A 12,536-nucleotide genomic window follows, 5' to 3' on the forward strand; every position below is an offset into this window, starting at 1 on the left:
TGTGTGATAAAAGCCACTGCAACCTCATGGGAAACAAAACTTGGCCTTTTTCTTAGGTCTGGAATAAAGCTCTCTCACAGTTGCCATTAAGGGGCCCAGAAGAGAAGGAAAGGGTTTCCCACAACGTCCCTGTGAGTGAGTGGGCAGCATAGCCCCCAGACGTGAGGGCTGTGGAAGTGGAGATAAAATGCTCCTAGTCTGACAGCCCTGAAGGAGGCTGTAAAGTAGGAAGTGAACAGGCTGAGGGGACTCTGGTGTTTCTGTGGGATGAGGCGGTTGGGCCTGGCTGAGGGGACTCTCGTATTTCTGTGGGAAGAGGTGGGTGGGCCTGGTTGTGGGGGGCATCTGGTGTTTCTGTGACAAGAGGAGCGTGGGCCTGGCTGAGGGGGCTCTGGTGTTTCTGTGGGCTGAGGTGGTTGGGCCTGGCTGAGGGGGCTCTGGTGTTTCTGTGGGATGAGGTGGGTGGGCCTGAGTGAGGGGTCTCTGGTGTTTCTGTGGGATGAGGTGGGTGGGGGAGGTATTAGTGTTCCATCAGGTGTAACCCAAAACAAACTGGAAGGAAGTTCTAGCACAGCTTCCAGCAGTTTCCTTTGACCTGGTTTTGGGGACTCTCCTCAAGGGGCCCACCCTGCTTCTGCAGGCTGGGTCATTACATCAGTGGTGTTTGCTGGAGATAGACAGGGAAGAAATATTTCCTTCCCCAGGCCCTGGTGCCACAAGTGCGCCCTGGTTCTGTGAACTTTCTTTTAAAATACTATTTCTTTTATTTTCAGATGTAACTGGGAATGTGACAGCAACACGATGTTTTGATATGTATGAAGGCGGTAAGAAAATTTTTTCTGTTAAAATTCAAATGAATTTTAAATAGAAAATTAAGATTAAAAAGCACAAAGAAAAATGTCAACCATTTTTATTTTGTCTACTAGAAAAATGCCAGCAGCTCTCCCGAGTAATCTAGAGTGGTCTTATGTAGATCCTCTTAAACTCTAATTGAATTCATAGAACATTTGAAGGCATCATCTAGAGATGTCTTTTCTTCTGTTAGTTTTCCTCAGTCTTTCTCTTTTTAGCTCTCATGATATAATAAGAAAGAGAAAAAGCCTTTTTTTTTTAAAAAAAAAAAAAAAAAAGCCAAATACATTATATGTAAAATAAAGCCACCAGCATCCAGCCCTAAATATCATCATCCTTTGAAAGCTGTCACGATTACTCCTGGTGACTCACAGTGCTCTGTTGGGCGCAGGGCAAGCATTCCTGGAACCCACGGGTGTCCAGTCTTTCTCGATGGTCTCTCCTTTCTAGGCACTGACTCTTGACTACAGTTGTTGGCCAGGATATACTATCCCCTCTTATTTTTATATGTCAATGGGACTTTCAAAAACAAGTTTTTATAAAGATAGTGAAGACGAAGAATAGAAAATGCCTGCACCCACCCAATAAGAAGCACACAGTTGTACTCTGCAGTTAACCTAAGCAGAACAGTAAATAACGAGCCGCAGCGGTGAGTAACAGGGTTTGAGGTTTACCTTTATTTTATAAGGCATAGATAAGTCTCTTGGCACAGACTTGCCCATGGTCCACATGTCTCGTATTTGAGTTCTGTGGGAGTCTCTCTCCTGCACACGTCGGTGTGTTTGCAAGTCCACTCTGCTCAATGGTCATGGTGTGGGTGTGGCCCTTTATCAGTGACTGCAGAGAACACTCCACCTGTGCCACACAGGCTGCTGCTTGTTAAGAGTTTGGTTAATAGAATCTTTATGATCTCATTTCTAAGGAGGGTTTTTTTTTTTTCTACCAGGGGCTCCACTTCTCTTGTTTGCTGGTCAAAAAAGCTCCTTATCTTGACCCCCTTTCACTACCGCCCTGAACACCTATTGCAAGTGTTAGTTTCTTTTCCTTCTACGCTGTGCCACTCACCTCAGATAGTCCCTATGGTACCCCAGTGACTGTTCACGCGTCCAGAGCTAGCACACCATCTGCAGGGTTGAGCAGCGAGCGCTGGGACCCCCAAGGATTCAGAGTGGACACAGAATGCAGGTGCAGGAGGAAGCCCAGCACCCAAGGCAGCATTTCAGTGAATAGCAAAGACCCTAAAACTGACTTGCATCCCCCAATAGATAACTCTGGACCGATGACAAAGTTTATTCAGAGTGCTCCTCCAAAATCCCTGCTCTTCATGGTGACCTATGACGACGGAAGCACAAGGTGAGTGGGTGTAGATCTGAAACAGCGGTGGGCAAGAGAAGCCAGCTGGGGCAGAGACTGCCAGGGTCTCTCAGTGACATCCTCTGGGGACAAGCAGAAAGTCCAGGAGCGAAGTACTTCTCCAAGGAAAAAGAATGAAAGATCATGACAAAATAGATGGCATTTCTTTAAAAAAAATTAAATCGCTAACCACAGAAGTACTAGAATCTAAATCAAAGGAGTATTTCAAGGAATCAAGACAAAGCCACTGTGGACCATAATTAGGACAGAAAAACTAACCTCCGGACAGAAAGCCTAAACCCAGGGTGGCATTAATACTTACAGCAATGTGAAAGGAAATTGAGATAATTTCCCTATAGAAAGAGGAAAAGAGGCTGGGCGCAGTGGCTCACACCTGTAATCCCAGCACTTGGGAGGCCGAGGCAGGCGGATCACGAGGTCAAGGGTTCAAGACCATCCTGGCCAACATGGTGAAACCTTGTCTCTACTAAAAATTTAAAAATTAGCCAGGCATGGTGGCGCGCACCTGTAGTCCCAGCTACTCAGGAGGCTGAGGCAGGAGAATCGCTTGAACCCAGGAGGCGGAAGTTGCAGTGAGCCAAGATTGCACCACTGCACTCCAGCCCAGTGACAGAGCGAGACTGTCTCCAAAAAAAGAAAAAAAAAAAAAAGAGGAAAAGAATAAAGAACTCAGTTCCTCTCAGAGTGTGTCCTCCTAAGTAAACCAAACCTGTGTCTTTGCTGCAGAATGTCTAAGAACCTTCAAAGTGCTTATTTGTGTTGTGAATTTCCCAGACAGGGCTACTGACCACAGGATTTCCCAAATTTATCTGACCTAAGATTCCTTTTTTCATGGAGCATCTTACCAAACCGAAGTTCCTTGGCACATACTTTGAAAAACTCTGATTTAACTTACTTAGAACAATCTAAACTTAACTGTTTACTTTCCTGTCTACCCTCCTGTCGCTTCCTCTAAATCTTAATGTTTGCGGTAGCAGTATTGTTTTACATTTCTTTTTCCTTTTTGATGTGGACTTTTCTAATTATGAAAAGGGGGCAGTTTTGGCATTTGCTTTCATCTTTCAGCAACTTCTCTCCACCTTATTTTGTGGTCACTAAACAAGGGGCAGAGCAATAGCTGAAAATTGTGTTGGCTGAGTGTGAGCCTGAGATTGAACCCCAAAGCACAAGGGCTTTCCAGAATTGAGAAGTAGAATTCTGTGCCCCAAATTCGGGCCTAAAATGGCTCTGGATGTCCAATGGTTAACTAGAAATGTGACCTTCTCAAGAAGCATGTGTGCCTCTTAGCAGCCACTGTGTGTCATGCACTGCAGCAGAAATTAAATGTGTTTAGAAACCTCCATCCAAGGACGCACAGCGTAACACATCCAGAGCAGAGCTCCACTCCTCTCCACGTCTCCCTGAGATGCTCACATGCTTTTTTCCCTTTGTCCCGCAGACTGAATAACGATGCCAAGAATGCCATAGAAGCACTTGGAAGTAAAGAAATCAGGAACATGAAATTCAGGTCTAGCTGGGTATTTATTGCAGCAAAAGGCTTGGAACTCCCTTCCAAAATTCAGAGAGAAAAGGTGAGTGGTTTTAAAATGTCCCTTCCCACCAATGGTGAGTATAGTAAATGCTGTGACCTGAAAACGTTCCTGGTGGGTTATAACTCCCTGTCTCCAAACATAAGAGTTTTGTCAACTGTTCCCATGAGATCAGCATTAGATCCAGATAGAAGTTTCAAACTTCTCCAATCTCTTTCAAAGTAGAAAATTCTGAATGGGCTGTTGGTATTGATTTTTCACTATGCTGCAGCCAACGTGGTCTGTCCTGGGCCTCTCCTTCCTTGGGCAGGAGGTTTATACCTCCCCAAGCTCCTGCTGTGGGGAAAGTAAGAGAGCTCACTTCTTAGGATGGCTGAGAGCATGAACAGACATGGTGATGCAAAACACTCAAAACAGGCTGGACACCAAATCAACACTGCACAAATCTGGCTTCCATTGCTGCTGCTGCTGCTGCTGCTGTACTAACTGGGCACATGATTGATTCTAAGTCCCTCCCTTTATGGCCTTTATTTATCAAAGAGAAGTAAAGAACAAAAGAATGGCGTTCTCGCTTATTAACCACTAAATCTCCTGTGAAAATTCCAACTGAGGGTTTGCAAAATATGTGGGAGTAACAAGCTGAGCATCCAATGACAATCACAACATCCTGGAGAATTTCAGAGGGTTCTGCTCTCCAGGAAACGATGCTGCAGTAACCAGTGCATAAGAGGAGGAAATTGTGCTGCATGACCAAGGCGCAAGACTTCCCCACTATACCTTCTGAGGATAAGGGCCTCCTTTCCACTTAGCCGGAAATTCCAAGAAAGCAGAGATTTCTACATCTCCAGGGTGTGCAGTTCTGATTTCAGGCTCTGACATTTGGTCCCAGTCTGCCTCCTTGTGCTGTGGATATGGGTCTGGGAAGAAAGACAAGCAACAGAAGCAGCTCGGCATCTTCTTGTTGCCATGACCATCTGAGGTGGAGGAGAAGGGGGCTGGATAAGGTGCGATTTCAGCGCAGGCCACACAACCAGACAACTTGTGACTGGTTCCCAGGAAACCCTAGACCTTCTGTGACCCCTTCTAGTCTCAGGTTCTGAAGGCCCAGAAACCATGGTTATTTTAGCATGCATCTAAACAAGCATGCTTCCCCTTGTGACTTCATGTTCCTCTAGAGCCAGGAAGCCAGCCCTGCAGAACACGTAGGGAATGTTTCCCGGGGTCCTGACCTCGACCCCTCCTTGCTTATGATTGTGCCTGGACACTTGCATGCACAGTGAGCCCTCATGGGTCTGCCCTAACCAGAGAGGCACCTCTGAGCTCTGATTGGTGGGGCTCCTTGGGCCCCACCACTGCCTGGACCCACATGGAGGGCAGCCACACAATAGTGAAGCCGGGGCTTAGGGTCCTGTGTTAGTTTTGCGAGGGGACGTCATGTGATCTTAAACAAGTCACGTCACCTCTCTGGGCTCCAGCTTTCCTGCCTCCTCCAGGGCCAGCAGCTGTGCTGCAGTGTGCACCCCATTCTCCCCGGGGTTTCCTCAGGCTGACCCTGGGGAGCGAATACTGGGCCCCCTTCTCTCTGATCGCTTGTGTGATCCATGCCACAGGCTGTCGTCTTTAGAATGTCCAGGCTTTATCCAGCTGGCTGTGTGGTCTTGGAAAGTTATCTAACACTTTGTGCTCAGAATCATCACCTGTGAGAGGTGAATAAAGATAGTTTCTGTCACAGAAGGACTCCTGAAGATGAAAGAAGAGAAACACATGGATCTCAGAGTGGAGTCCTGTAACCCAGAACAGCTGGGCCTTCCTGGAGCTCCCCGGGTCCTGCCCTACCAGCCCACCCCAAACCCAGATCCCTCCGCACAGCTTCTGCAAACAATGTATCTCCCAACTTGGGTCTCCCTAAAAACCAGTGATGTCCAGGCTGTGCGCAGGACAACTGAACCAGCTTCTCAAGGGTGGGGCCTGGCCTGGAGATTCTGGTGCACAGGGAAGGGAGCCTCATTGCACGGATCTCCAGGCAAAAATGGAGGCCTTGGTTCCACATACACACTCACACTTCCCCTTAACAGCGTCCTCTGGCTTCTCTGCTCCTTTCCCGGCTCTTACCCTGTTTTCCTCCTCCTCTTTCCCTCCTTTCCAGTTCCACAGTCTCCTTCAGCATCTCCAGGGACCTTGTCCTACCTTATCTAACCACCCCAGCTTATTTAACTAGCAAGGGCGGCAGTGAGCAGGTACTCCTGGCAGCCCGGGCGTTGTGCCACACACGGACCTGCCCATGCACACGAGCGTCCGTGGTTATTATTACTACCAATGGTGCAGTTCTCCAGCTGATTTATGAGAGTGTCCAGACTGTACCAGAAAGGCTGGCATGTGAGGCTGAAATCCTTTTTAACTCCAATGTTAACATCTCATCAAACAGGTTCTTCATTAATGTTTAGCTAAGTCATAGAAAACAAAAACCTCATTGGAATTGCACAGAGGAAGTAGTGGTCCTTCCTTAAGATTTCCTTCATATGAAAGAGTGTCTGGAATGGGAGAAATCAAGAAAAAGACTGGATGTCAAAGCCAGGGCTGAGTTTAGAGAATTGGAATGTGTTTGGAAATGGTGGCTCCAAGTGAATTTCAGGAAAATGCCTGTTTTGCCCACCTGTGTCAGCTAAAAGTTATCCAAGTTACTACAGGAATATAAAGATGAGAACTGAACATAGCAAGCAGTCAGTGCTGGAGAGTTATTAGAGGTGCTGTGGTTTGGGGGCGCTAAGGGATGTTTGCTCAAATGTTGGTGAGGCCTGGACTGGTAGCCAGGGCTTCAAGACAGGTCTTACCGAGAGCTTGAGACAAGTGCCATTGGAGGAATCATTTGTGTCTGTGTTACTTTGGCTATTCAGACTTGCAGGTGGTATATTTCCCTAAGGGTGGTGTACCCATGTTGGGAGGGCCTCCTGAGTCCTCAGGGGTCTCCCCAGCCCCCGTTCACTCCCACTCCACCTGCTATGCCAGGAGTCGGCTTTCTAGGCACAGCGCCTGGGCCACTCTCATGCAGAGCCTTTAATGACCCCACTACCTGCTGAATTGAATTTTAAAGTATAAGGAACTTCAAAGATTATTCCATCCAACCTCTTGGTTTTATAGGAGGAAGGAAACTGAGAAATAAATAAGGACAGGAGTCTTGGAAGTGAGGGTAACCTGGTCCAGATCTGGACTTGGCCACCCCGACTGCATGACCTGAGGCTGGTACTTCATAGGCCTGAGCCTCTTCTGCACCCTGAACTGTGGGGAGCGGAGCCTGCCTTGCTCCCTGTGTGTGTGATAAGCATGACGCAGCAGGAGAAGCCATCATTCTCATCGCCTCCAGCATGGTCTGAGTCTTGTCCCTGGTGATCCTAACTGGAGCACAGACCCTTGTCTTCAGCCCCACTCAGCCCCTCCCATGCTTTGTGTGCTCAACACTCCAGCAAAGCCTCATGAGTGGCTGCTCTTACCACACCCTGCAGCGCTTTGCCACTATGCTGGCTCTGTTCAGGTCTCGTCTTTATATTCCTGCAGTAACTTTCCACATGTGGACCTCTGCACATGCCTCCCTCCATGCAGGGAGTGCCTTCGCAAAACCTTAAAGGTCCACCTCAAGGCTGTTTCTTCTGAGACGCCTCTCTGGCCCTGCCACCGCTGCCTGTAATGCCCATGGCATTTTGTACCTTCCCTGAGAAAAGAAAGAAAGAGAGAGAGAGAGAAAGAGAGAGAGAGAGAGAAAGAAAGAAGGGAGGGAGGGAGGGAGAGAAGGGAGGGAGGGAGGGAGAGAAGGGAGGGAGGGAGGGAGGGAGGAAGGGGAGGGGAAGGGAAGGGAAGGGAAGGGAAGGGAAGGGAAGGGAAGGAAAGGGAAGGAAAGTCGGTCGGTCCATTATCACATTAGAAAGGAAGAAGCAGGCCAGGCGCAGTGGCTCACCCCTGTAATTGCAGCACTTTGGGAGGCCGAGGCAGGCGGATCATGAGGTCAGAAGTTCAAGACCAGCCTGGCCAACATGGTGAAACCCCGTCTCTACTCAAAATACAAAAAATTAGCCAGGCATGGTGGCAGGCACCTGTAATTCCAGCTACTCAGGAGGCTGAGGCAGGAGAATCGCTTGAAACCAGAAGGCAGAGGTTGCAGTGAGCCAAGATAGTGCCACTGCACTCCAGGCTGGGCAACATGAGCGAAACTCCATCTCAAAAATAAATAAATAAATAAATAAAGGAAGAAGTAAAACTATTTCTGTTTGCAGATGACATGATTTTATGTATACTAGGCTGGTGCAAAAGTAATTGCACCAACTTAATGGAAATCCTAATAAGTCCACTAAAAAACTATTTGAACTTATATCAAGTTTAGCGAAGTTGCAGGATACAAAAATCAATGTAAAAACTCAATTATACTTCTCTTTACTTGCAATGAACAATGTGAAAATGAAATTCAGAAAGCAATTATATTTATAACAGTATCAAAAACAATAAAATACCTAGGAGTAAAGTTAACGTAGGAGATGCAAGACTGGTACACTGAAAATGACAAAACATGTTGAAAGAAATTGAGGACCTAAAAAAAAGATATTCCATGTTCATGGGTCAGAAATTTTAATATTGTTAAGATGTCAATACTTTCTTAATTGATCTACAGATTTAACACAATTCCTACTAGAATCCAAGTTGATATATTTTGTAGAAATTGACAAGTTCTTCCTAAAATTCATATGGAAATTCAAGAGACTCAAATAACAAAAACAGTCTTGAAAAAGAATAAAGTTGCAGGGCTCACATGTTCCAATTTCAAAACATAACACAAAGCTGCTGTGATTGAGATACTGTCACTCTGGCATAAAGATAGGCATACAGAGAAATGAAATAGAATTGAGACTCCAGCAGATGTGCATGTTCTCACATTTTTGATCAATTGACTTTAGACAACAGTGCCAAGATTATTTAATGGGGAATGAATAGTATCTTCAACAAATGGTATTGAGAAAGCTGGATATTCACATGGAAAAGAATAGACTTGGACCCTACTTCATACCATATACAAAAATTGAGTAACAATAAATCAAATATGTAAATGTAAGGGCTAACACTATTAAACTCTTAGAGGAAAACAGAGGCATAAATTTTTGTGACTTTGGTTTAAGCAATGGTTTCTTAGATATGACACCACTAACAACAAAAGAAAAGTAAGTTGCCCTTCAGCAAATTAAAACTTTTGTCCTTTCAGCAAAAGAAACTATCGAGTAAACAGACAACCTTTAGAATGGGAGAAAATTTTTGCAAAGTACGCATCTAACAAAAGTCTAATATCCAGCATCTAAAGGAACTTCAACAAATTTACAAGAAAAAATATCCCATTAAAAAGACAAAGGACATGAACAGACATTTCTCAAAAGAAGACATTCATGTGGCCAACAAGCATATGAAAAAAAAGCTCAACATCACTGATCCTTAGAGAAATGCACATCAAAACCACAATGAGATGCCATCTCACACCAGTCAGAATAGCTATTATTAAAAAGTCAAAAAATAACAGATGCTGGCAAGGTTGTAGAGAAAAAGGAATGCTTTTACACTGCCGGTGGAAGTGTAAATTAGTTCAACCTTTGTTGAAGACGTGGCAATTCCTCAGAGACCTAAAGACAGAAATACTATTCGACCAGCAATCCCATTACTGGGAATATTCCTAACAAATTGTATTTGTTATAAGTAAAGTTTAATATTCAAAAAACAAAGGAATAGAAATTGTTATATTATAAAGACACATACACACGTATGTTCATTACAAAACTATTCACAATAGCAAAGACATGGAGTCAACCCAAATGCCCATCAATGATAGACTGGATAAAGAAAATGTGACACATATACATCATGAAATAATATGCAGCCATAAAAAAGAATGAGATAATGTTCTTTGCAGGGACATATATGGAGCTGGAGGCCATTATCCTTAGCAAACTAATGCAGGAACAGAAAATCAAGTGTCACATATTCCTACTGATCAGTAGGAGCTAAATGATGAGAATACATGGTCACATAGAGGGAAACAACACACAATAGAGGGGACTGTCAGAGGCTGGAAGGTGGGACGAGGAAGAGAATCAGGGAAAATGACTAATGGATACTAGGCTTAATACCTGGGTGATGAAATAATCTGTACAACAAACCCCTATGATGCATGTTTGCCTATGGAACAAAACTGCACATCCTGCACATGTACCCCTGAACTTAAAAGTTAAAAAAAAAACTTTTGTGCTTCAAAGGACACCTTATAGAAAGTGAAAGATAAACCACAGAATGGGAGAAAATATTTGCAAATAAGGGACCTGAATCTAGAATACATAAAGAACTCTTACAACTCAATAATAAAAAGACAAATAACCCAATTTAAAAATGGACAAAGACCTGAATAGATGTTGCTTCAAAGAAGATACACAAATGGTCAATAAACACATGAAAAGAAGCTCAACATCATTCATTTTCAGAAAAATACAAATCAAAACCATAATGAGATATCCCCTAACACTTACTAGGTTGGCTATGATTTTTAAAAAGACATAATAAGAAGTGCCGGTGAGAATATGGAGAAATTAGAACCCTCATGCACTAGTGGAGGAAATGTAAAATGGTACAGTTACTTTGGGAAACATTCTGGCAGTTCCTCAAAAAGTTAAACATACAGTGACCCTATGACCCAACAGTTCCTCTTGGAGGTATATACCCAAGAGAATGAAAACATAGGTCCACACAAAAACTTGTGCACAAATGTGCATAGCAACATTATTTATAATAGCCAAAAAATGGAATCAACCCAAATGTTTGATTAATGGGTAAGAAATGTATATATAAAATATGGCTTAGCCATACAATGGAATATATTCAAATACGTAAAGAAATAAAATTCTGATACATGCTACAATATGGATGAACCTTGAAAACAGGCTAAGTGAAACAAACAAACAAACACAAAAGGTCACATATTATGTGATTCCATTTATATGAAATTTCCAGAATGAGAAAATCCACAGTCAGAAAGGAGATTCGTGTCTGCCTAGGGTTGGGGGAAAGGAGATTCGTGGCTGCTAATGGGTACATGGCTTCTTGTTTGGGTGATGAAAATGTTTTAAAATTGACCATGGTGATGGTTGCACAGGTCTGTGACCATGCTAAAACCATTGAATTGTACACTTTACATTGGTGGATTTTATACTATGTGAATTATATCCCAGTAAAGCTGTTATATAAAAAGGGATATATTACTGGAATTCCAAGGTTATTAACAAAATGCACCTTACTTTATTTAAGCATCAAGTTAAGGTGCTCTATTATCTGTGAAAGAAAAGTTGAAGATATAGAGGACTAAACCCACTTCGGGATGAATACACATTTGCTGCAGAAGGAACTATACAAGAACTCTGGGAAAAAAATACATACACACACACACACACACACACATATGCAGTTTTACTCCCAGAGTTGAAAACTAAACATTAGAGCTACACTGTCCAATATGGTAGCTACTAGCTAAATTTACATTTTATACTTAAATTTATTAAAATTAAATAGAATTCAAATTTTGGTTTATCAGTTGCACTATTCACATTTCAGGTACAGATGCTTTTCAGCATACATCCCAATAAAAGCTTCGTATTTGAAAATATTGTAAATTGCAAATGCATGTAGCATACCTAACCTACCAAAGATGATAGCTTAGCTTAGCATACCTTAAACATGCTCAGAACACTTACAGTTGACTGCAGTTGGGCAAAATCACCTAACACAAAGCCTATTTTACAATAAAGTATTGAGTGTCTCATGGAATTTATTGAACACTGTACTGAAAGTGAAACAGAATGGTTATGTGGGTCCTTGGAGTATAGTTTCTACTGAATGCATTACCTCCTCTGCACCGTTGTAAAGTCAGAACACCATGAGTTGGGGACCATCTGTACTCCATAAGCAAGTGTGGCTAGGGGCTACTCCACTGGACAGGTAGATTATAGAACATTTCCATCATTGCATAAAGTTCTAGAGCTGTATTAACACCTGCTTCAAATATTATTAAGAAACATGGTATAAATATACAGGTAGAAGAAATAAGACATAGTGTTCAATAGATCATTAGAGCAACTATAGTTAAAAATCATCTATTGTACATTTCAAAATAGAGGAGAATAATTTGAATGTTCCTCTCATAAATAAAAAGTAATTTAAGGTGATGGATATCCCAGTGACCCTGATTTGATCTTTACACATGATATGGATATATCACATTATCACATATACTCCAAAAACATGTACATCTATTATATATTAATTTTAAAAGTATCATTAAGAAATGTATTGAAAATCAAACACCCAGCTTTGGTTGGAGCAAATCCAAATCTAGGAAGTGGTTGTGTCAGCTCACAACTGACACTGATTAAATACTTGTCATTTAATTAATGAATAAATAAATAAGATTAACAATAAATAATAATAAATAAGATTAATGAATAAATAAAACTCTTCTTTTCTCTACACAGATCAACCACTCTGATGCTAAGAACAACAGATATTCTGGCTGGCCTGCAGAGATCCAGATAGAAGGCTGCATACCCAAAGATCCAAGCTGACACTGCAGGGTCCTGAGTAAATGTGTTCTATATAAACAAATGCAGCTGGAATCGCTCAAGAATCTTATTTTTCTAAATCCAACAGTCCATATTTGATAAGTATTTTGGATTTGTTGTAAACCAATGAACATTTGCCAGTTGTATCAAA

At 42.8% G+C, this 12,536-nt stretch overlaps 1 protein-coding gene across 4 annotated transcripts in view; it reads left to right on the forward strand.

Annotated features, from left to right (window-relative positions):
- FAM3B (FAM3 metabolism regulating signaling molecule B) overlaps positions 1 to 12,536 on the forward strand; it is a 56,609-nt gene extending 44,073 nt beyond the window's left edge. For all 4 annotated transcript variants that reach the window (XM_054468850.1, XM_054468848.1, XM_054468851.2 and 1 more), the window contains 4 exons: positions 774 to 824; positions 2,118 to 2,205; positions 3,665 to 3,797; positions 12,299 to 12,536. In XM_054468850.1, coding sequence (XP_054324825.1) covers positions 774 to 824; positions 2,118 to 2,205; positions 3,665 to 3,797; positions 12,299 to 12,388 — 362 coding nt within the window. In that variant the 3' untranslated portion in view covers positions 12,389 to 12,536. The remainder of the gene's footprint in view (positions 1 to 773; positions 825 to 2,117; positions 2,206 to 3,664; positions 3,798 to 12,298) is intronic.

Source organism: Pongo pygmaeus, chromosome 22, assembly GCF_028885625.2.
Source record: "Pongo pygmaeus isolate AG05252 chromosome 22, NHGRI_mPonPyg2-v2.0_pri, whole genome shotgun sequence".
Lineage (NCBI taxonomy): Eukaryota > Metazoa > Chordata > Mammalia > Primates > Hominidae > Pongo > Pongo pygmaeus.